The 25,120-nt window shown below is 40.2% G+C and overlaps 1 protein-coding gene across 1 annotated transcript in view; it reads right to left on the reverse strand.

Annotated features, from left to right (window-relative positions):
- The window catches only part of OTC (ornithine transcarbamylase), a 59,670-nt gene extending 38,867 nt beyond the window's left edge, over positions 1-20,803 (reverse strand). The window contains exons 1-3 of the mRNA XM_046673892.1: positions 20,614-20,803; positions 8,399-8,537; positions 6,856-6,937 (exon numbers count right to left, since the gene is read on the reverse strand). Of these exons, the coding sequence (XP_046529848.1) occupies positions 6,856-6,937; positions 8,399-8,537; positions 20,614-20,690 (298 nt within the window). The 5' untranslated portion in view covers positions 20,691-20,803. The remainder of the gene's footprint in view (positions 1-6,855; positions 6,938-8,398; positions 8,538-20,613) is intronic.
- Between the last annotated feature and the right edge of the window lie 4,317 nt (positions 20,804-25,120).

The following is a 25,120-nucleotide window of genomic DNA, read 5'->3' on the forward strand; positions in this document are numbered from 1 at the left end:
CTTCTGTTTTAATAGAACACCTGTGATGGTGCAAGGGCAGAAGAGGGGAGCCCAGTCAGGAGACCACGGCGACAATTTGGGTGAGAGTTGATAGCTCGGACGGGGGTGATAGCAGCTGACGTAATGAGAAAGTGATTGGGTTCTTGACGTATTTTCAAAGTAGAGCCAGCGCTCAGCTGATGACCTTGCTTCCTACCTCACTGAAAAAATGGTAGCAATCAGAGAGCTTCCAGATTCTACCACCCCATTTCCCCACCTGTCAGCATCTGTCCCCATATATTCTTCTCTCCTTCGCATTAAGCGTAGATGAACTTTCCATGCCCATGTATAAACTAGAAGCTATACTCCCTTGCCTACTCAAGGATGTTGCTCTAGCAATTCTTGCCTTTCTCCCTTGCATTACCTACATTTGGAATAGGCTAGTCTCATTTTTTCACTCATTAATAAAAAACAAATGCAAACTTTCTCTTGTCCCTATTTCCCTGCCAGGTATCCCTTTAATTATTTGCTCCCTTTGCAGCAAAACTCTTTGCTTTTTCTTTCTCTCTTTAGTTCCTCTTTTCTCATTTCCCTCAAACCTATTCCCATGAGGCTTTGGCCCTCTGACACTGCACCAAAACTCCTCTCACCAAGGTTACCAATGACCTTCATATTGCTACATCAGGGCCTTTTCAGTTCTCATTTTTCTAGACTTAGCAGCATTTAATAAAGTTGTTCACCACCTTCCCCTTGATCAACTTTCTTCACACATCATCCAGGACACCACCCCTTTTTGCTTTTACATCTACTTTGGTAGTTGCTCCTTCTCAATCTCCATTGCTGGTTCCTTCTCCTTTCCTTGACCTCTTAATGTTGATGTGCCCCAGGACCAGTCGTTGGTCCTCTTTTCTCCATCTACACTTATTCCCTTTATAATTGTATCCACTCCCATGGCCTTAAATACTACCAATATGCTGATGACTCCCAAGTATCTCTAGGCCGAATCTCACTCCCATACTCCAAACTAATATCCAACTGCCTTTGAACATCTTTGCTTGGGTGTCTAGTAGACACCTCAAACTCAATCCTTCCAAAACTGAGCTCCCCATCTTCCCTCCATCTTGCTCTACCTGCTCCATCCTGCTCACAGTTGCTCAGACAGAAGCCTTGAGGTCATCCTTGACATCGCTCTCTCACTCGATACAACGGGAATCTTGTTGGCTCTCCCTTCAAAACATACCCAGAATCTGTCCCTCTTACCCTTTCCACTGCTACCACCCTGGCCCCAGCCTCTATGTCCTAGAGCTACCTATTGACAGTTTTCACTGCTTCTGTCTGGTCTCTACTCCCCACCTCCGCAGTTTATTCTCAGCAGAGCAGTCATAGAGATCCTTTCAAAATGCAAGCTAGATCACGTCCCTCCTTTACTCAAAACTCTCCAAAGATTCCCCATTTCACTCAGAGTAATAGCCAAGTCCAAATAAGGGAGCATGTGTTTTTTTCCTCAGTGCCAGGCACATTCTTCTCCTTGCTGAGAGCACTTATCACCTTCCAACATACCACATCATCCCCTGATTTATTTTATCTATTGTTTATTGTCTGTCTACCCACTAGCATATATGCTCCCTGAAGGCAGGGATTTTCCTCAGTTCTGTATCACTCTCAAGAATCCAGAACAAACACTGGTACATAGTAAGTGCTTAACAAATACTTGTTGAATGAATGTAGGAGGAATTTTGACTCTGGAGAGAGGACCAACTGTTTTACTTGCAAATGTCTCCTAATTTTGTTAACAAAAAGAACAGAATTTTCTGTTTTGTGTGAAGGAAGCTAATGGAATTCGGTGATGATTACAATCACTAATCACTCCAGCATTTAATCTGTTTCTAAACAGGGAAAGTCACCTAAACAAATATAAACACTGCACCTTCATCAAGAAAGTATTTATTGTGTATCTACTGTGTGCCTAGCATAGGGATGAACGTCATTGAGGGGTGGGGACTATGGAGGAGGGTTTCAAACAAAGTTTAAGATCTCTTGGCAGGTCTGCTCCAAGTCATACCCTTACTTTGTTTTTTAATTTATTTTTTTATCGAGGTCACATTGGTTTATAACATTATATAAATTTCAGCTGTACAGCATTATGTTTCGACTTCTGTATAGACCACATCACCTTCACTACCGAAAGTCTGGTTTCCATCCGTCACCGCACAAATGTCCCCCTTTACCCCTTTCGCCCTCCCCCCACCCCCCTTCTAGAAGTCATTTTGCTATAACAACCCAGGATTAGTTTGTTGCCTTTTCATTTCTCTCTTTGTGCTATAAAGAAGATTCAGGGCTGGCCCGGTGGCCAAGTGGTTAAATTCGCGCGCTCTGCTGCAGGTGGCCCAGTGTTTCGTTGGTTCGAATCCTGGGCGCGGACATGGCACTACTCATCAAACCATGCTGAGGCAGCGTCCCACATGCCACAACTAGAAAGACCCACACGGAGAATATACAACTATGTACCAGGGGTCTTTGGGGAGAAAAAGGAAAAAAATAAAACTTAAAAAAAAAAAAAAAGAAGATTCACATCAAGCCTGGGCTTATGAGGTAGGGATAGGAATCGGGGTCACAGAAAGTGTTAAGAAATAGGAGTCAAAGCCTTCAACAGTTCTTGAAGGAGATAAAATGTAAGTTCATTGACTCTGTAATTTTGGTCACTGATCAAAAGGAAGCCTCAGACCCCAGTCCAAAAGCACAGGTCAAGCATTCGCCAGTTTATCAGACCTGGATGGAGATAAGGGTTTCAGGAGGGTGTCAGAGCTTCTGAGAAGCCACCAGGAGCTGTCATCGCTGAGGAGAGGAGAGCAGAGGGATGGGTCTCTACTCTCTCTTCACCCTTCATCCAGAGAAGTCTGCTTTTGTCTGTTTCATTTGTTTACGCATTCATATCAGATTTTTTTTGAATGAAGGGTTTCTTCTGTTAATATCTTAACTTCCGTCTGGGAAAATAAAAACACATCTTTTTTTTTACTATTTCTTTTTCTCACAGATCCCTGCAAGGTTTGGAAGAAGGAGTAAAATAGAACTCATGCCCTGGAAATATGAGGGCTCTGAGGGCTCTTGCTGGTACAACTAAGGCAGCCATTAACCTCTCTGTGCTTCACTTTCATACCTGAAGAATAGTACCATGATTTTTATATTACCACCTTTGTAAAAATGATGAATTTGAAACAGCTTGGAAAGCACCAGCTTCTATTTCACCTTGAAAGTCAAATACCAATGTTAAATAATGAAAAGAACCATCTCTTAGGATGCTCTGTGCATTTTTCTATCGGCTACTGTGCTCATCGAGATTAATAAATTTATCCTTCTATCTGCTCAATTAATTTGCAATAAAAGAACGTAATCATCAGTAGACACACAGGAGAATTGCACGGTTTGCCAGGCAGGCGTACACAAAGAGTGGGTGAGGAATGAATGTCTACAACTACACACAGTGACATTGATACATCTCACAAACATAATGCTGAGTGAAGGAAGCCAGGCACAAAAGAGCATATGCTGAATGGTTCCATTATAAAAAGTTCGAAAACAGGCAAAATTAATCTATGATGTTAGGAGCCAGGATAAAGTTACCCTTGGGTAGGGGGAGTAGCAACTGGAAGGAAATACAAGGGAGAGCTTCTGGGTGCCATTAACATCCTGTTTCTCTATCTGGGCATTGGTTAAGAGGACGTGTTCACTCCAAGAATTCATTGAAGTATATACTTAATGATTTGCCCACTTTTCTGTAGGCATGTTACACTTTAATGAAAATATTAAATGAGCAATTAATATAGCTTAAGTTGAGTGGAGAATTGTATTCTGTCCGCTGATTTAAGTAGAAATACTGCTGCACCTCTGCAACTCAGGCTGGGGATGGAAACCTCAAGGACCATCCTGTGAGGCTCGCCCCATCCCAGAGGCTGGCACAAATCTGGGGCAGTACTTGACAGTTTTAATTACAACCTATTTTCACTCTAAAAATCAAGGTAACAGGTTTTGATGAAAAATTGTGCCAAGGGGCAACTATTAAGATGCACATGTACACAACAGAAATGCCCTGCCATGCTTTTGGTTGATGTTGACCATTTCTGTAAGCATTTAAAGCAGCCACTTATTCTGACTGATTCGCCTCCTGTTGAGTTTGGCAGGATGCCATATGCAATTAGACCCATGGGAATTTATTGAGTATAATGATGACTACTCTGTGAACCGTAACTTTTTATGGTCATATGTTCCTTTTCTCATGTATTTGTTGTTACAGTTTGCAATTTTGTGCAGGTTTCAGAGCACTTCTTTATAGAAAACCATCATTTACCAGAATGCTTAATGTCATCTTTAGAAAAAATTTTACTGGAATAAAACATGACTATTACATGTCGGAATTAAATTAGATACTTAAAAATACATTTAATAATAGCTTCCAATCCTGGGTCTGCTATTTATTAGCTATGTGTCCGTGGACCATTTGCTAAACCTGTTTCAGTCTAGTTTTCTCAGTGGTCTCACCCTCATAGGGTTGTCATGAGGATTAAGTGAGATAATCCATGTTATTAATGTAGAGCACTTGGCACAGAATCTGCACCCAAAGGCTTATTAAATCTTCACTCTTGGGGCCGGCCCCGTGGCCAAGTGGTTAAGTTCACACACTCTGTTTCGGCGGCCCAGGGTTTCGCCGGTTCAAATCCTGGGCACAGACATGGCACTGCTCATCAGGCCATGCTGAGGTAGCATCCCACATGCCACAACTAGAAGGACCCACAACTAAAAATACACAACTATGTACTGGGGGGCTTTGGGGAGAGAAAAAGGAAAAATAAAATCTTTAAAAAAATAAAAATAAATCTTCACTCTTGGTTTTATTAATAGCTTAACTACCACATTATATGTGAGTGGTAAAACCAATCACTTATTCAGGGACACTTGATATCAAAAATAACATTTGAACAGAAAAAAGTGGTAGAAAACACCAACAACTACGAAAAATTCAATTTAAAAAACTTAAAATGGAGAAATTTCTATGTATTCATCAATTCTTTTGATGACTTCAGAAAAGAACACCTCTCTTAAGCACTAATGATAAAAAAGAAAATAAAATTCTGCCCAACTCATGGAAGACCAGTGTTGAAAGGGAGCAAAACTTGAGAATTACTGACTGGTTTATGCAAGATTCATTTTTCCTTTCCTGCATGTCAGATGTCAAAACGCTCTCTTAAAGGAGCCAGCTTTAAAGAATAGAATGTTCTCATCTGTTTCCTTTCTAGGACTTTAAAGATTAGATGACACTTATATGTTTCCCCTCTTCCTCCTTCCTTCTCTCACGGGGAAAGAGGAGTACCTTAGTAAGAACAGTGAACTTGAGATCTGAATCCTGGTGCTATTAGTATTAATTGAGTGAACTGAGCAAGTCACTTAATCCCTCTGAACTTCATTTTGTTATGTATTTGATGAACCTCATTACCGATCATTACAAGGCAAGAATTATACGATGTAGTCGTTTGCTTCTAAGTCCTAGGAAGCTCTGATACTTGTAAGTAGGATAAGATATTTGAAAAATCAAACAACGTGTTTTTGTTTGCGGTACCCCCTCCTGGATCCTATCCATTTGCCCATTTGGGCAGTCATATTACTGATTCAAGGGAGGTCTGATAGAGCAGAAATGCGGAGAGAAAGAAAAGAGGCGATGTGTGGCTTATGAGTTTCAAAATAGACTTTTTGAAACTCATTACAGAGATAATAGTTTGAGAAAAAAAGAAATTTTGAGTTTGAACAGCCTAGGCTTCCAGGCACAAACAATTGATTTCAAAGAATACGTGGATAGTCAGAGCCAGTTTTTCTCCCTGCTTTATGACCTGGCCTCCAATGCTGGTAACTGGGAGGGGAAGAAGAGGAGCAAGAGAGAAGAGACAACGGAAATAGAAATTGATGGACCTTTCACACTGTACCTGCTGTCTGTCCACCAGGCCAAGCACTGAAAGGTGGGGAAAATGACGGAAATTTCAGATGAGTTTGGGGAACTCCAGAGCTGGGAACATCTGTGTCTTTCTTTTAAGACAGAGCTCCAGGAGGTAGCAAATGTTATAGAACTCTCTGGCACCCAGCATGAGGAAGGAACGATAGAGTAGAGAGAAACTTGCAGGATCTTTGTGCCCAGCGTGGCATGGAGAGCTGCCAAAAGGTCAAGAGAGCAAAACCAAGAGATATCTCAGGTCTTGTGATCAGAGTGAAGCAAACCCCACAAGGGATGGGAGACAGCCAAGGTCCAATGGGGATACAGAAGTCCCAGCAGATTCCAGTATGGACATTTGATGATGATGTTCTGATGACCAATGACCAGATCCCCATGGCCCTAGACGTCTAGGCGTCCAGATACTCTCCAGGACTTAACCATGACTGTGGGGAAAGGGAGAGGAGATCCTAAATTGACAAAGTCAACCCTGAAATGACTGAGGATTGCCTAACGTTGCGGAGATTTGGTTTCCACCATGCAGCAAAATTGGCGCAAACAAGAAAAAGTTCTTTACATGTTAGAAAAATACACATTTCTTGCCCACATGAGTTGGAGGCCTTAGAATTTGTGCCCGCTTACATTTTGTACTGAACATACGGAGTTATTTGGGACGTCTACGCAAGTCCTCGTGGAATTCCTACAGATGAAGCTAATCTTTCTGCTTGCAGCTTCTATGAGAATTGGAAAGCGCGTTCAGAGGCTGGTAGGGCTACTCTCAGTGACGATGTTTTCCCTTTGTGGTTACTAAAGAGACAAATCCCCGCACTGGGCTATTCCTCCCAGGTCCTCACCCTCCGGCCCCCTCTTCAACACAAGTGCTGGTCTGGCTGTAGACTCACCTGTTTCTGTGGACAATCGTGTTCGAGTACTTCTTTTTTCAAAAATCATGCCTAGGGACTTCCCTTGCAATAAAGGCAAATACTGAAAATCAAGGACAAGAATACAATTAAAATGAAAAATATATTTTATATCCAATATCAAGGATTATGCTCCAAAACTTATTCTTTGCATTATTAGAAAACATAGAATAATTAATTACTGCTTCCAAGTAAGCATTCAAAATGTTAATTTTGAAAGTGAGTTTCAAGTGTTTTTTCCATGTGCTGTACAAATGGAACAGAAACTCCCATAGCTCACTGACATGTAATTAGAACGTATTATTAGTTGATCTGGGTTCAACCTGAACATTTGCTTCAAAGTACATTCATATTTCATATGGGAACCATCTTCTCACTTAAATCCATGGAAATCCCTATCAATGTTCAGTCACCTTGAAGATGCTTGATTGGGAAGTGTTTTCTCAGCTAGGAACATGCTACTCTATCACAACATGGGGTATTAAGATTCCTAAAGATGAATCCCCAGAGTTTCGGCTACACTTTCATCACGCATCCTCGTGGGAGTGCAAAGGCTTTTCTGGAAGTCATTTGGAAACAATCTGGAGAGTCTGGGTGTGGGGTGGGGCTCTTCCTCCTTCCTCTTTCTGTAGATGGACTTCCTGATAGGATGCCTTCTGGAACAAATAGATTCCTGTCTGCTAACCTCTGTCACATACAAAATGTGAAGAACCAAGGCCTGGGATCTTGGGGGAGCTTTTCTCCATATTTCAGGTCTTCCATAGGAACGTCAACCCATAGTAGTTGGAGTCACTCCTGTTTTCAGTTTGTTCTTAGGAACTTGGAGAGCTAGTGAACCAGATAAGAAAATCAAGGTGGTGTAAAACGTTCTCAACCTGAAACCAACTCTTTAAAATGCTTTTAAACAAGCTTGGAATAGGAAAATGCTTTCACAATTAAGCAGTCTAAATGAAGCTGCTGCATTAATTAAGCGTGTTTCAAACATAAATTTCTCAAAATGCAGAATAATGCTTACAGCTAAGCACCATATCCCATCTCTTCTCCTACTTGGTTACCATTTAATTGTTTCTTGCTAATCTAAATTTTTTTTAACACTGTCACATCATCGTGAATTTTTTGACATTATCCTAATGATTGTAGATCTGATATTCATCCACAATTGAAATTTGTTGCTGGAAAAAAATGTAGCATCCTTATTTTTAACTTGATAGAAAAGAAAGGAGGTATAAAAATATAAAAATAAAATCTTTCCGGAGAAATGATTCCTTTGGTTCTGATCCAGTTAGTAATGCATTTCAACATTCCACATGAAAGAAGTGCAATGGCTTGTCATTGAGTAACTGATTTTTATGCTTTTTATATTCCTCTACACTCAGTGATAATCAATTACCTTGTCTGTGTGGTTTCATTACTTAGCTACTGTTTAGGAATTTTAATGTGTTTTCCTTTCCCTCTTTTTTTGGAAAAGCTGTCTTTAAAAAGGCTGATTGGTAGTAATGGAAGGTAAGATGAAAATGCTACATACCTCTCCTTTCTGTTTAATCCTAAATTTCAGATCTGCTGATAGCCATAGCATATACTTAATTTCTTCTCCTGTAAAGTTCTTTAGCGTGAGGAGGTCACGGCCCTTCAGCTGTACTTTATTTTGTAGCGGTTGTCCACATCTACAAAGAAGTAAAAGCAAGAGACATATATTTAAGGAAAAAAACCCTTATCCTATGGTGAATCACTGTTTTAGTCTTGAAACAAAACATAGTAAATAACATGTAGCCTCGCGTGTCTCTGCAGTGTTAATGCATGGAAATTGATGAAGCTGTGCTTTACATTTTAGATATCCAGTAGTTTGAGTGTTGAGAGAAAAGAAGAATTTAAGGAAAGAGGTTGAATTCTTGCTTGCTGGAATAGCCATATGAGTGCCTTTGCCAGTTACTAGCTATGCAACTTCAGGCAAGCTACTTAACCTCTCTCTGCACCTAAATTTCTCACCTAGAAAATGAGTATAATAATCTTATAGGGTTGTGGCGAGGATGAAATAAATTAATACATGGAAATCAGACAATGTCTGGTGTGTAATAAACATTTGATAAATTTTAGCTATTATTACTGAGATCATTAAATTGTACAATCAGAGTTTGTACTGTACATACAATAGAAAACAATTTCATTCTTCTTTTCCCCTACTGCCCTTCAAATCTATTCTTAGAGATTTGTTCTTTTTACTTGTCCCTGGTCAAATACAATGGGCCCTGTAGCTTTTCTAGTAACTTTCAGAAAATAAAAAAAAGTCCTCTGCTTATTTTACTCCCTCAAAGAGTCCCAGTAAAATAATGTATAATAATAATAATAATGATTTTTTAAAACTTTAAGAAATGTACTGCAAGTTAACATCTTTTTCCTTGCAGTTCATGCCTAATTCAAGGTGGCCTCCTCTATGGGGACAGCGGAGCCATGAGTCATTTCCTCTGTTGCCCTGCCTTCAGTTCCTCCAAGTAAAGCCAAGGGAAGGTGAGGACGGAAGGGCCAGGCGAAGGCTGGTTCTGTTCTAGCAATCTGGCATTGGTGTAGGTGCTTGAGGCTGACTCTTTCTCTTGGGGGGTGCTTTTGAGAGTCCTTTGGAGAACTCTCTCATCATTTCTCACAGCAGTCCTTGATGGCAGATAATTATATTTCCTCTGCCCTCCAAGGGAACACATCCAGACTCTTTTTGTTGAGATCGCCCATCCCTTCAGGAGGTCTGTTGTTCATGATGTGAAACAGTACCAGGCTAGATCTCTTTCTCATTCCATATTGGTTCATGGGAAGCCCTTCATGTTCTTTGCTCTGACAAGAGTCAGGTTCATCCCAGTATAGACTCCTCTCTTATTCTGCTGTCAAAACAGCTAGCCAGCCAATTCCTCCTACTTTAGATTTCCCAGGTATAGGCCTGATATCAGTGTACTGTGTCTCCAAGCTCTCCCATCGAAGAGATTGGTGCCTTTGGAGCCACTTTCCCTCGTCTTGAGGTGAGGGATGAGTACCCCTCCATGTGGGACACAGCATACACAATGTTAACTCTTCAAAAATCCTCCTCAAATCTACAACCCATCTCTTGGTTTCTGCAATCCATTTTAGAAACTGGAGGTGATCACCAATGGGTTGCCAAACTGACTTTTGTGTATCTCCTCTGCAAGTCCTGTTTTAGTGGTCTAGCATCTCACTTTGGCATGAGGGAAGAGTTGGCACCTATTGGGCCTGGGCAGAAACTGAAAGAGAAAGAGTCTCATTTTAACATTGTGTTACATTCTGATGACAATAATCGTTATTTGGGGCAATCAGTATAAAATGGACAGCATTTATTCTTTCAGTATTCCCAGTGTTATCCCTATTAACAATAACTGGTATTGTATACCATTAGAAAATGTGAATAACCAAGGGCAAATTGTGGTTCACCACGTGTATTAAACATTAATTTTACTAGGAGTAAAACAACTGTCACAAAATGATCACGCTTGAACTCCAGCTTAAGAAGCGCGCTTGTGCTACTTGAGATGAAGAATAAATTCCCTGGTGGGATTTATATATGTCTTTTTGCAATGATGACAAGATGACAGGTAGGAAAATCACAAATTCACTCAATTTGTTGTTTTCACCGCATGATATCAAATAACGGACAAATGAATGTTTCCCTAAATATCCAACTTACTAGCAGAGTTGATTGCTTCATTTAGTGTTCAGTAGGTGAATAGATTTTTTCAGTAGAACTTTTGTGAGATGAAATCCTTCAGAGAGTCTAGTTAGTAAGGAAAGGAACTTCCATAAAGATCAAGGGTTTGTGGGTTAGTTGGCTAATGGTTGATTGATTGATTTAATGTAAGATACTAACGACATATTCAACTCCAATTGAAATTAGTGTTTTCAGCTTATATGTGGATCGACATCTTGGTCAATATTCCTATTTCAAAGATGTACTATTGTCATCAACTTTTAAAAATATGTGATTCATAGACTCTTCAAATGGAAATTTCTTTAAAGAGGCAGTCCTCAATTTTTTTATTACAGACTTCTAACATTAAAAAATTTTGAACATGGATCCACAATGTATGTTTACTTATTTATAATATGTGTGTCACTTTCCTAATAGATTATGTACATAACAAAATGTAAAGAAAAATAAATTAAAAATTTAGACTAAGAAGAACCAAATATTTTAAAAATAAATTATAAATACACAAAAATATTTTGCTGGCTAAAGAAGCTTCTAGAATAGTCCTTTTACTGGAGCTGTAGTAAAAAGCTTACAAAACTGTGTCCAAGATCTGGATAGTAGCAGTCAACAATTTGATAACTTTAGAGACATAGCATTTAGGAGGAAATTTGTTTTCAAATATATTTTGGTTAGACTTTTGGTTCTGATAATACTAATTAGTGACAATATTAAGCAATACTTGGAATATACAAGTACTGATATTGTTGATAAGTAAACCCTTTGAGTGATATTTGTGCATTTTTTGACTGGAAAGTTCATGCATTTTTCAATTCCAGTTTCAGAGTCAACTGGATCCTTCTTCTGGAGATCTGTAAACAGGTTTAACATTTCTGGCCTGGCAGCTTAATCTTTCCCAATTCACATTTAGGGTAGCTTTGAAAATATTTTTTCTTCTGAAATAAGGTCCAAGCAACATCACAGAAGATAAACTCTCTTGACTTAGTGTCTTAAAATAACACATTAATATTCCATGGCTTGAGACTTCTTCCAATATTATTTTAAAAGGGGGAAAAAATTTGCTGAAAATCCCATTCCCTAGGATTCAAGGAATTTGGGAAATATCACTATAGTTGTCGAACTCACATCCATCAACAACAGGGAAACAACCATGAGCTAATTTTGAGGCCTTATTTTTTTGCTTAGAGTGTAAGCTCAGACTCCTGGTTATTTTGGAGCCCACAAAAGCTGAGTCTCTAGTCTGCTACACTTAAGGGATTCTTACCCTCCCCTACTCTCAGTTCCTGAAGGCTTTTGTCTACAGTAGTCCCCCCCTTATCAGAGGTTGCACTTTCCATGGTGCCAGTTACCAGTGGTCAACCACAGTCTGAAAATATTAAATGGAAAATTCCAGAAATTAAGAATTCTTAAGGTTTTGTCTTGTTTTGAGGAAGATTCACCCTGAGCTAACATCTGTTGCCAATTTTCCTCTTTTTGCTTGAGGAAGATTTGCCCTGAGCTAACATCTATGCCAATCTTCTTCTATGTGTATGTGTGTGTGTGTGGGTCACTACCACAGCATGGCCACCAATGAGTGGTGTGGTCTGCACCTAGGAACCAAACCCAGGCCACCAAAGCAGAGCATGTTGAATTTAACCACTAGGCCACAGGGCCAGCTCCTAAGATTTCTTAAGTTTTTAATTGCATGCCTTTCTGAGTAGTGTGATGAAACCTTGCACCTTCCCACCCCATCCCACCCAGGAGAATCATCCCTTTGTCCAATATATCCATGCTTGATACGCAACCTGCTGGTCAGTCACTTGGTAGCCATCTAGGTATCAGACCAACTGTGGTGGTATCTCAGTGCTTGTGTTCAGGTAACCTTTATTGTACTTGACAATGGCCCCAAAGAGCAAGAGTAGTGATGCTGGCAATTCAGACATGCCAAAGAGAAGTCATAAAGTGCTTCCTTTTAGTGAAAAGGTAAAAGTTCTCAACTTATTGAGGAAAGAAAAAAATGTATGCTGAGATTGCTAAGAACTACGGTAACTTTTATTACAGTATATTGTTATAATTGTCCTATTTTATTATTAGTTATTGTTAATCGCTTACTGTACCTAATTTATAAATTAAACTTTATCGTAGGTAGGTATAGGAAAAAACATAGTATACATAGGATTCAGTACTATTTGTGGTTTCAGGCATCCACTGGGGGTCTTGGAACATATCCCCCACAGATAAGGGGGAACTACTGCACTCCCTTCTAAATACTCACTTTCATTTAAGAGAATATCATAGATCTTAGAATTGTCGTGTTGTTATTGTTGAATCTCAAGAAAAAGAACTGGAAATAAAAGGGAAATGAAAATTTTTCAGGGAACTAAATTTTTCTCCCTCCTTTCCATGAAAGGAAATAGGAAAATAACAGTGAAAGAGGAGGACCAATGACACCTTTAGCTACTTCAAAAAACCTCCGACTTCCAGCTTTTATTACCCAAACAGAAGACAGATTGGGAGAGATAGAAGGTCTCTGGAGCTTTCTCAAACTTATCTTTATGTACTTCAAGAAGTTTTTAAGTTGGAGGGGGCAGTTAGGGTTGAGGTTAGGGTTAGAATTAATGTTCTGCTGTTGCGATCACATTGTGAAATGCAGCTTTTCTTATTTCTCCATTGACAGAGTTTAAAGATAAAAAGAAGACATAAACATCCTGCTTGAATCTTCCCTTTTTGTCCAGACCTTTCATTTAAAAATTTATATAGCAACAAAAACCGTATTTCAAATTCTTTTTCTTAGACCACAATTGATCAGATGAATACCTCTTTGTGACTCCAGTCTCCACATGGCAGCCGCCGACAATGTTGCCCTCACTTGTGTTGCCCTGGGATCGCAACTCCAATAAATGTTAGCAGATAAGCTTTTTTTTCTTTTTAATACAGAAAGTTCTGGCTTTGCACGGTAGTGTGGGACTGTAAATAACCATTAAATCTGAAATCATGCAAAGCGACCTTAAAAATCAATGGGAAAAATTACAATTGTTCTGTAACTTTTAAATTTTTTTCTCAAAACATTAAAAACTCTATTATTGTCAGCTATAAATGCGTAGGCAAATGAGAAAAATAGTAGAATTGATATATGTCTAGTACACTGTAATTTAAAACATTAGAAATATTGAGAATTATAGTGTTTTATTTCTTTGTAAAAATAGTCCAGTAGTTTGAACAGTGCACGCCATTTTCTTATCATGTAACTTACAACACGGAGCAAACATCTTTTCTATGCTTTGGTGAATTATCATACTCCTTTCTAAGTATGGATCAACTTCCAACATTTTATCCTTTGCTCTTTCAACATTGTGAAATATCTCAGAGAATTCCTTTAATGAGAAGTGTTTTGCTGGTGCCACTTCCTCTGGACCATTTTCATGTTTTTGTCACAACCGTTTTCCTCATTTATGTCGATAAGTTTGTCTTCACTAAGTTCCTCGAGCTGCATAGCTAAAGCCTTTCAAACAGTAGCAGGGTCAACAATCCCACCAGCTATTTCTTCTATAAATACATTTACATCTGATTCAAATTTAACTGCCATTGTTATTTTTTTATTTCTCTGTTGCACTTTCATCTCTGTTAATTTCCTCTTTCAATTACCCATTTTTATAAAATGTCACATGGGTTTATCACTGGGAGAAAAGAAGGCAGCACAACTATACTCTTTGCTGTCTATGTGAACTGAATAACAGATGCACAGTGAGCAATCATCAACAGACAGAAAGAAGTGATGTGACTGGTCACTGCTCATGATGTGTATCTCTTATTTACATAGTAATTTGTGGACTGAAGCGCTAGCAATGAAGCTTTTACTTTATGCAACCACCCACAGTTGATATACCATGGCAACTGAAACTTGAACTGCCTGCTTGGAAGACTGGCGTTATTTAACTGTGGTAACTGAAATTCCTGCATACTGGGACCATGCAAAGGAAGGACTGCCTATTCTCCAAATGCTTTCCCATTGTAGAACTCTTTCATATACCATTCTCTCTGTCCAGAACACTCTGCCCTCAGCTCTCAAGCCTGGCTCCTTCTCATCCGTAGGCTGGGGACTTAAATATCACCTCCCGTGAGATCCTTTCCCTGACTATACTAAATAGTCTTCACTTTGCCTTCATTTTGTTCATAACACTTTTCACAATTTTTAATATTTATGTGTCTGTTTGTTGCTTACTTTTTAATCTTCCCATTAGATTATATGATCCATAATGATCCTTCCTGTCTTATTCATTAATATAAACTCAGTGTTTATTGTACTGCCTGGGATATAGTAAGCATTGTCTGGGATATAGTAAGCATTCAATAAATATTTCTTAAGTAAATGGATGAATGAATGATAGTATGTCGCTGCAGCAGAAGTAAATCAATTTGTATAAGAAATTCAGCAAATTTCTGGGAATGAATTTAGAGAGATTCATCATGATGGATTTTCAATGTCCTGACCAAGGTCTGCTGACCCAAAAAACATACCAGAAGCCCCCAAAACAGAATTCATGTCGAGGCCAGAGCAAGGATGGGCTGCGGCCCAGGCTGAACACAAGGCCTAAGAGTCATGAAAGAGAATTGATTGTGACCTAATGTGTGGCTAAAGCTGAAATTGCCCAGCGCTCAAAAGCTCTGGTACAGTATTTGCATTACTTGGAACAGTAGTTGGACATATGCATGTGAAACAAGAGCGTTATAACATTGGCTCCTAGGCACAGCAGTCTGAGTCAAGTGCAAAACCTGGAAAACTGGTGAGAGGATCTGGTGGGACAAGTTTTTGCTCACAGTACCATGATGGCCAAATCCGAAGTCTGGTAATGGTGACCATACTGATATTTTGGTTCTGTTTTTCCACGAACCCCTTTGGACAGAATAAGTCCCCAGGGTTCTTGGGGACAAAAAGGGTAGAGAGATAGATACTATACATCTGGCCACACTGGCATGTGAGGGCTTGAGTAATTAAGTGGAGCTTTTTCAAAAGATTTCCCGTCAGTTGGTGAAGGGGGTCACACTGTTTACACCACCGAAAAATCATTAGCATCGTCACCACCTTTCTCAATTCTATCCAGAAGGTGGAGCAGGAAATGTTCGCTTGGGAAAGAGGGCTGTTTTTCATAGATATCAAGAGCTAACCAGGAAAATTTATCACTGGAAGGAAAGCAAACACAATGGTTCTAGTTTGAATTCCTATCCTGTTTACTATCTCCTCATAGACCTCCCCTTGGCTTCAAAATGGTGCTGCCACACCTCTTTCCTAAGCTGCTGAAAGTTAGAGAAAAGTAGAACAGCTCCACAATTGTACTATGTTGAAATGCCTCCTCCACAGGCCCCTTTTTTTCTTGCCTTCCTGCGATAGACCCCCACTCGGATTAGCCAGGTCAAACCAGTGGCATAAATGGCTATTAAGTTCTCATAGAGACCGCATGCCTCAGTTAGAGACAGCCTCCTCCTGTTCACGAGCACCCGAACCAGGGCCAGCATCACTATTTTAGTGTTTCCATAAAACTGCTGGGTCTTCTACTCAAGTGTGTCTCCTTAGTAAACCAGACCCAAACCACATTATCGTTCTTCAGCCAATGCATAATAGGGAGGATACAATATTGGAGAAAACACTGGGAACCATGTACAGATTTTCCGTCAAAACTGTCACTGCAGTTTGGTTAAAGCCAAAGCTTTTGAAAAAGGCAAGACTAGTTCCTTACATCAATTTTATCCCTTGAAAAAATAATTACAGAGATTTCTCAACCCAAAATCACTGAATGCTAAGAAGTTAAGCCAAGGTAATAGTAGACCCTTGTGTTAGCTTTACCCAAATATCTTCCTAGCTAGAAAGTGGAAGAGTATTCTCTATTGGCAGAATGAAACCTTTCATTGCTAGAGTCTATGTTTTCCAATTCTGGTAAATTGTTTGGAGTATGAGGGGGGACCTGGATGTGTGCCCTTGTATAACTGTATTTTGTTGGAAGAGGAAGTGCTTGATTCAAGTAAAATGTGGCCAGTTAGAAACAGACTTTGCCAGAGAAGGAAAAAATTCAGTGTTAAATGATATTTTGATCCCCATGGAGAATTCGAGATAAAGAGTTTAGCTTCTGGAGTCATAAGAGAAGGCCAGTGGGCCTTATGGTTGAGATTTTGGTCTTTCTTCAATGTTGCAGATTGATGCAACAGTTAAGGCATATTTTCTTTGTGGTTTTCTTTCATTTACTGAGGTATTTTGGCTATATCTAAAAAAAGGGTACTGTGCAAGGGTGGATTGGCAAACTCCATCAATTTGGAAGGATCAAAGTAATCAAAGCAATGGAATGAAGAGCAGTGGCTTTACATATTCAAATTCTAGTCCTAGTTCAACTATGACCTTGTGAAGATCATTTTCCATCTTTACCCTCAGTTCTTCATCTGAAAAATTAAGAAAATGCACTAAAAATCACTGATTCTTCGTCTTTGCTTCCACAACACACATGAAGTTTATAAACACAGGATTTCCCTCTCAACAAAACTGGAAAAAAAAAGAGATTTCCCACTGGCCATACTGGAGCCATCTGAATTCTCAGTGGCCTAACTTTAATTTCATCCTTTTCTTTTCATCTCAAGAATGTACATTGCAATGCATGCAAGGGAGAGTGACTTTATTTTCACAAAACTCTTGAATCTGATCCTACTGATTTGAAAAATAAAGCACAAATCATTTCCAAATTTCTTTACATTATTATTAACAACAATAAGAAGAATTTATTAGTAAAAATTTACTTGCAACCTTTCTCACCATTGCCACATAGTACTCATATGTGATATAAATTACTACTGATAACGGGGTGACTAGGTCGTTTCTAAGATAGCTTAGATTGTCAATATTCTAAAATTGTAAAACTTCCCCTCATTTGAAAATTGAAGAGTGAGATGAGGGTTAACTTTGTGCAGACCTACTATTAAAGGGCTGGAAACCCAAAACTATTGAAAATCTGTAGCTGCCTCTTTTTCTTTTATCTTAGTTAAATTACTAAATTGCTAAAAATAACAAACTAGAATTAAAACCCAAATTCTACTGTTGGCCAAGGGAAACATCATGATCCCATTCCATTCTGGGTCTCAAGCCTTCTCCAGTTTTCTAAAGTCAAGAAATGTGTTTTTAAAAAGGCATTCATTTTAAGTTATAACAGAAAATGTGAGTAATCAGAGGACTGTTTTCTCATTTCTATGCAAGAGCGTGGATGGCCTGTAATCACTTTGTCTGTGTGTCCACGTGTGTTTAAATGGGCACGTGTGTGGGACGAAGGGAACATAATGAGTTATGTAAGCCCTTGGAGAGGTCTGGAATGAAATACCTGAATACCAGTCACCTCCGGCTCCAATCCATAACCTCCTCAGAATTGGGTGGCTTAGCTCAATATTCTCTGAAGAAATTTCTATTTGTGAGATGAAATTGAACTGCACTTACAAATTGGTCTTCTCTGATAAAGAAAGAGATTTTTTTAGTGGTTTCTTTAAAAGCTATAAGTGGTTCCCCTAATAGGCAACAAATCATAGGACACTGTCTATTACCCCAACACAGCCAGGCTCTAGAGCCTTGTTTGTGAGATGAAAAGCCTATGGATTGGGTTTTTTTCGGGCAGTCTTGGTGTCTGATCCTATTGATTTTGTAAAAAAAAAAAAATTGACTAAAAATGAATGATCCAGGAGCCTGCATGAATGGCTTCAGTCTCACTTAAGCTGTTATTTTATCATGTGCATAGCTATCTGGCTGCTCGCTTCAAAACTGTGCAGTCCCTGTTTTGTGGCATTGCCAAACCCTAACCACATATTTCCTATCACTCTCTAGTGTTAAACTCTTGTGGTATGTTTTATAACAAAGATCCTCCACCCTTCCCAAGAGAGGTGGGAAAAAGAAGAACTCAAATCTCTGTGGAAGGCTGAAAATCAAAGTAAAAATACAATACAGACAGAGTTGACAAGGAGCTTTTCTCTATTGTTGAGAGGTTGTCAAAGGCCATAGGTCTGATTGGAGGTCAGCAATTCTGAATTCATCTAGCTGGAAGGTGGTGTGGCTAACTAAAAGAGTGGGAAAGAAAAATACCCATGCCACAGAGAATGACACCATTTCAACGTGATCCATTTCTCAATAGAGACTCACACTCTTAAATTTCTAATAACCCGGGTGATTCAAGGCTTTCATATTTTCAAATAGCAGGCATGGATTTGCACTGATTGAGCTATGCTTTTGCCTCAGCCCCCATTCACTGTGAGAGATGGCTAGTCGGGATTTTCAGAATTGTAGTCTGGCTACTGGGTATAGACAATAGAGTATTAGTAAATACCAAAAAAGCTCAAATATTTGGGAGAGGATTTTCTTGCAAAAATTTAACCTGTAATAATTGTTTTAAAAAGTCAGTCATCACTGTACTTTTCACAGAAGAGTACATGTTTAAGTTCCAAGCTTTGGCTATTCATTCAGTTGATTATTTTCGGCTCAGTGAGGATTCTTTGTTAAAAACTATGGAATAAAATTTCATCACACTTTTATCTGATGTAACTCAGTGGGATGGAATAACAAAATAATTAACATTCGTCTGTCACTTTACAGTTTTCACACACATCGTCTCGCTGATTATCACTAGACTGTGAATTCATGTGTCTGGAATGAAATATCTTATTTACCTTATCTGCCACTGGAACTCCAACACTTGTGTAGGAGGTGGCACAAAGTAGGTGCTTAATAGGTATTTATTAAATGAATGATTGAACCACCTTGTGATGTAGGCAGAGCACAGACTACTCTTTTTCCCATTTTATAGGTGAAGCAACATTACAGAAAATTCTAGTGACTTGCTCAAGTTCACATAGTCAGCAAGTGGTGGTGCCAGACCTTGCACCTAGTTCTTTGGACTTCAAAACCTGAGCTTTCCTCCAGATTCTTGTTGATGTGGCCTAACTCTGGCACTAATTGGTAAGCCCCATAATATCTCTGGGCCTCATTTACCTTATCTATAAAATAATAGAAGGCATTAATCTGTGGCTTTGAGGTCTGACTGAAGTCAAATACTATGGGCTTAATTTACAGTATCATTTACAATGTCATTCTGGCTTCTGAGAGTCTTATATTCCCAAAAAAGTGATGCTAATAGTGGAGTCCAGAGAGCCTAGGGCTGTCAGGTGGCCCAGAGAAGGGAGGCCCAGGGCCACTGTCACAGGTCTACTTCCTAACAGTGGGAGAAAACTTCAGACTAGAAGCTTCCTCCTTTAGGGAGTCAGTGAGGTTGTTTTGAGGTTGGTTTAGGTTGTAAAGAGGCTCTGCAAAAATTGTCATTGTTAACATGCAACTACTCTAGAAGCTTTCTGGCAATGATGTCAGCATTTGGTGGCTGCTTCCCCGGTTAACTCCCCACCCCTGTCACCTTTCCCACAGACACACTCCACACCATCTCCCAGCACATGCTCAATGGCTGTAAGCAGGATGTAGCTTTTACAATGAATTCGTTGGAGACAGCCTCCTTTTACATGCTACCAAGAATTTCAGGGGTAGATTTCAAATTTGGGTTTTATTTTTAAAATATCATTATCTTCATCACATATAAGGTTCCTTTGCAGCAGACTTGCAAAGACTTATCTAGTTGTTATTTGGGATCTGCTTTTTAAAGAATTGATGAATGCCCACGCCCTAGGCTGACATATTGTTTTCAAGCAAAACCAAATACAAGCTGAAGGCCTTGTGTAAATTAGTTCCTCTAATTTTCTTCAGCGAGTTGCTCGTTTAGAATGCACACAAACAGAAGATGTCAAGAACATTTAGTCTGTTACACCTGCCGCAGTTATTCCCTCTCCCCCACCCCCAGCCCGCAATGAAATCTGATTACAGAGGACTGAGAGATGAAAGCTCAGCTGGAATTAGAGACAGCTGTCTCAAATAAGGGTGGAACCTGGCACTGCACCCTCCGGAAAAAGGCCTTTTGAAGCTGCACTGCCCTGCAGAATAGAATTTCATTTATCACCATGGTTGCTAAGTCAGACTCAAATCTCTGGCCATCACTTACCGAAAATTTCGAACCATGAAATTGGGACCATTTCTAAGAGCTGCATTATTCAACAGGATCCTCAAATTAAACAGCATCTTCTTTTGATAGTGAAAAGGATGACTTTATGCTCTTGAAAACACCTCACCAAGCTAGCCGGTGGGGTCCACCTAAAAGCTGAGAATGCTTTCGATTGCAGTGAGAGAGCAAAGGTAATATTACCCGTCAACTGCCTTATCAAATGGCCAGAGTACAGGAGTGTTTGGACTTTAAGCCAAGCTCCACCACTGTGTATTTTTTTTTTAGGAGAAATCCTGACTTTTTTGGTGCCCAGACTCCTCATTTTTCATAATATATTTACACTGTCATGCACTTGTGCAAAATCAATTGACAAGTACTCATTGAGCATATAATATGTGCAAGGCGCTGCCGTGCTGGCTGCTGTGAAGGTGCATAGAAACAATTCATTCAGAAAATGTGACTTGGCAGTGCAATACCCCAGACGTAGACGTGACAGCCCTGAGTATCTCCAGTGAGATCACTTTCTTGCCTCCAAGTCCCAGCCTTTCTACAAAAACAAATAGAAAGAAGTGCCCTGGAAGCTATCTTTTGGTGGCAAGAAGCTAGAGAGGTGGTAGAGGTATAGTAAAAAGATCTCAGTACTGGAGCTTCCATTGTGCCTTGCACATAATAGGTCTTAAAAAAATTTGTCACTTATTAATTCTAGCAGGAACCCACAATCAGTAGATGTGGGCAGGGGGGTTCCATATGCTCCCCCACCCCCCGCCGGTAGCCTCTCCAGATCACTAAGGGGCCATCCAAAGCTTCACATTCATTCATCCGCAGTTATAAATTGGATATTTTCAAAATCTATTCTGTGTCAGATACTGGGCTAGGCCGGAATTTCAGAGAACTTCGGTGAGCTCACCTTTGTAGAGTTTACAGTTCAGTAAGGATGATAAGATTTGTGAATAAATATCCATAATACAAGCCCATAGGAGAGGTCCAGATAAAGCGATACCACATCACAGGGAAGGGGGAGTGCTCTAAGCTGGGAAGGTAGGAGGCAGAGGAAGAGGGAACAAGGTGGGGGCTGCCTCTTCTGGTCAATTTATGTGACTTTAGCAAACCCAGGCGCGCACTTGCTAGCAGTTTATGTAACGCAAGAAAAGTGTTATTTAAAAAACAACTTTGGCCACTTCTTGGGCAGGGATGGTTGTGATGTCGTAACTAACATCGGCAGGGAAATAAATCTTGACACTGTTCCTCTACTTATAGAGAATGATGTGAGACAAAGAGAGGGAAAGACTGAAATTTCCAAACCCCTGACAAATCCTCTGTTCCAGAAAGAACATTCCAGGCAGAGACAAGTGTATGCAAAGCCTTGGAAGTAAGAATGTATAGAGCGAATACTCCAAGTGGGAGAATAGATGGCTGCTTTGTTTGAAAAGAACATAAACCATCCTTGAAGAAGCAAAATAGGCCAGTTGTTGGATAGATCTCAGAGGATGAAATTGTTTTATGTAGTACAGGGAAGAAAATGGAATGTTTGCAGGGAGACTGAGGCAGAGGAGGTCAAATGGCATGCCCGTATCTTTAGTCAAGTGTGCTACCTGTACAAACAACTCGTATGAGTAATGCTTGGGGAGAAACCAAGAAGCATCCCCAGTGTTATGGTAGAGAATGTGGGCAGCACTTCTGAGATGCCAAAGCAACTCATAAACCCTTGTAATTCTATGGAGGTCCTGCAGAGGGGACCAAGAAAGATTGAAACCACCCATAACTCCCAGAAACATTGGAAGAGAGGAGCTACACCATAAGTGAGACGAGGTTAAAGGCAATTTCACTGAATCACAAAAGACAAGATATCTCACCTGCCATGTGGGTCACATGTGGAAAACCACCTTACGGGGTTTGACATTCATCCTCAGAATTCATCCAGGTGCTCTCATTGACCCACTCCGTGACTCCTAATTCCACTTTGACTGCCTGATTTGGCTCCCTACCTAGCTCCCTTTGTTCACCCAGCCCTCCATTTTTGTCTGCCACCAACAGCAATTGTGCTGGGTGGGCTCTGAGGGATACAGAGATAAACAGGAGTGATGAGTTCCTTCCCACATGGGGCTCACCCTTTGAAACAACTCCAGAGCATGACTTCTGTCTCTGCCCCCTGAGCCTCTGCATTCTAACCTAGGGGAGGGGCTTGTTCCCTGCTCATTTGCTTCACGCCCCAAGGGACATTCAGCATGGCTTACTCCTCATCCAACTTCCATCATTGGGGTTGGGGGTAGGAATTAGATGGGGTTCCTGGAGGAGGTGGCACTGATCCTTGATGAATTGGGGAGAATTAGGGTATTGTCAAAACTGGAGGGAGCTACAAAGGATATTACAGCACAGGAGGGAACTTACGAGTAGACCCCAGAGAGAGGAACAAATAGGGTGTGTCGGGGTAACAACAAATGGTTCACACTTCACCCCATCACTGACCATTTAAATGAAGCCCTGCCACACTAAGCAAATTATGAAAAACATAGAACCATGAGTTTCCAGGTCCTGTTCATATCCCCTTTGCATTCAGTCTTCCCCTATATACCTGTCACTTCTTAATGCAAGCACCCAGAGCTGTCTGCCGGAGGATAACTCCCCTTACTCCTCACCCCTGCGTGGGGGGTAACTATGAGGCATGTTTTACACACTCCCCTAAAGGTCCCCTGAGCCTCGATTGTCCACAGTACTAACCTGCTCATCAATGGACCCTGTATTAAGTGCCTTCCCTACGTTGTCTCACTTCCTTCACTTCCTTACCAGTGCTTCCTGGGATCAGATTCCAAATAAATCACTTGACTCAAATCCTTTTCTCAATGTCTGCTTCTGCGGGAACTCAGTCTTGGCCCAGATCTACCTTCTCAACAATTTTTCAATGCTCTGCTTCATGTTGTCTTCCCCCAGGCCCTGCTCTCATCTCTGATTTGGTACCTGGGCTTTCAGTGTCAATGTTGTTGTCTTCCATCCCATATGGAACCCTCACTCTCAGATTTAGTCCTGATTACCCTGCAACTGGTGGTGTGCTAGTAAATGTTTAATAATCAGCTCTTCAAAAAAAGAAAGAAGCTCTAATTTGTGGCATTGACCGATTTGTGTGGTGTAAATGCTCCCACCGTGGCCAGCTTCAAGCTACTAAAGTGACATCACTGAACACAGAGTTGGGAAGAGAGGTGTAAGACTGGCTCTTGCAAACCATTGCAGGCTGGCTCCAGCACACCACTGCCTATAACTACCACCCAAAAAAGGAGGATTCTCTCAAGGTTTGGACAGAAATATTTGAGGCAGGTTGTTGAGGGCCTTGAAAGCCAGATTATAGAGTTTCGAATTTAATCTATAGTCAAAAGAAGATTATTAAAGTTTTAGAGCTGGGGCAGAGGAGGAGACATATGTCATTATCTGCATTGTGTTTTGAAAACATTAATCCAGCACCATTGTGTAAGTACAGTGGGGAAAAAACAGAGGCAAAGAGACAGAGTTTATTGTGTTATGACAAGGGCATGAGCACATACTGGGGCTGTGGAAATAGAAAACAGTGAATGTATGCAAGAGAGATTTAGGAATTAGAATCTACCTATCAGAACAATTGATAATAATGTTGAGGGAAGGGAGACGGAGAAGTTAATGAGACACCAGGATTTCAAGTTTATGTTGTCACATTTGAGTCTAAAATTCCAAATAGCCAAATGTTACCATTGAGGATATGAAAAATGTTAGTTTCCTGGGCCAGCCCCTATGGCCTAGTGGTTAAATTCAGTGCACTCATCCCACAACTAGAAGGACCTGCAACTCAGATATACAACTGTGTCCAGGGGGGTTTGGGGAGATAAAGCCGGAAAAAAAATTCAGTGCACTCCACTTTGGCGGCCCAGGTTCTGTTCCCAGGCACGGACCTACTCGTCTCTCAGTGGCCATGCTGTGGTGATGGCTCACATGAAAAATGGAGGAAGATTGGCAACAGCAGTTAGCTCAGGGAAAATCTTCATCAGCAAAAAATAAGAATATTGGCAACAGATGTTAGCTTAGGGCGAATCTTCCTCAGCAAAAAAAAAAAAAAAAAAAGAAGTTAGTTTCCTGAAATTTAAAGTTTGTAAGCATCATGTATGAACTTGCAATATTTCTTTGAAATTGCTACTGTGCTTCCCTTGTGAAATCCAAACACTGAAGAGGGAATTAATGTGATGGAAAGAATTCTGGGACGGATGTTTGAAGATCAAACGTGACCTCTGTCTGGGTCGCTAACTGATGGTGAATTTGGCAAGTCGCTTCACTCCCCTGAGACTGTGAGTCCTCATCTGTCCAACTAAAGGTTTTATGAAATGAACTATTACACCACTTTGGAACATTTAGGGTGCTAACCAAACATGAGGTACGGTGTCTAAGAGCCCTGGCATAGCTATTGCCAGAGACCTATTGCAAATTTGAGCTCTGTACAAATAAGACATATGGCTGTTACTGCAGTGAGAAGCTCTGTTTATTTCAGAGT

Source organism: Equus quagga, chromosome 10 (assembly GCF_021613505.1).
Source record: "Equus quagga isolate Etosha38 chromosome 10, UCLA_HA_Equagga_1.0, whole genome shotgun sequence".
NCBI classification, from domain to species: Eukaryota; Metazoa; Chordata; class Mammalia; order Perissodactyla; family Equidae; genus Equus; species Equus quagga.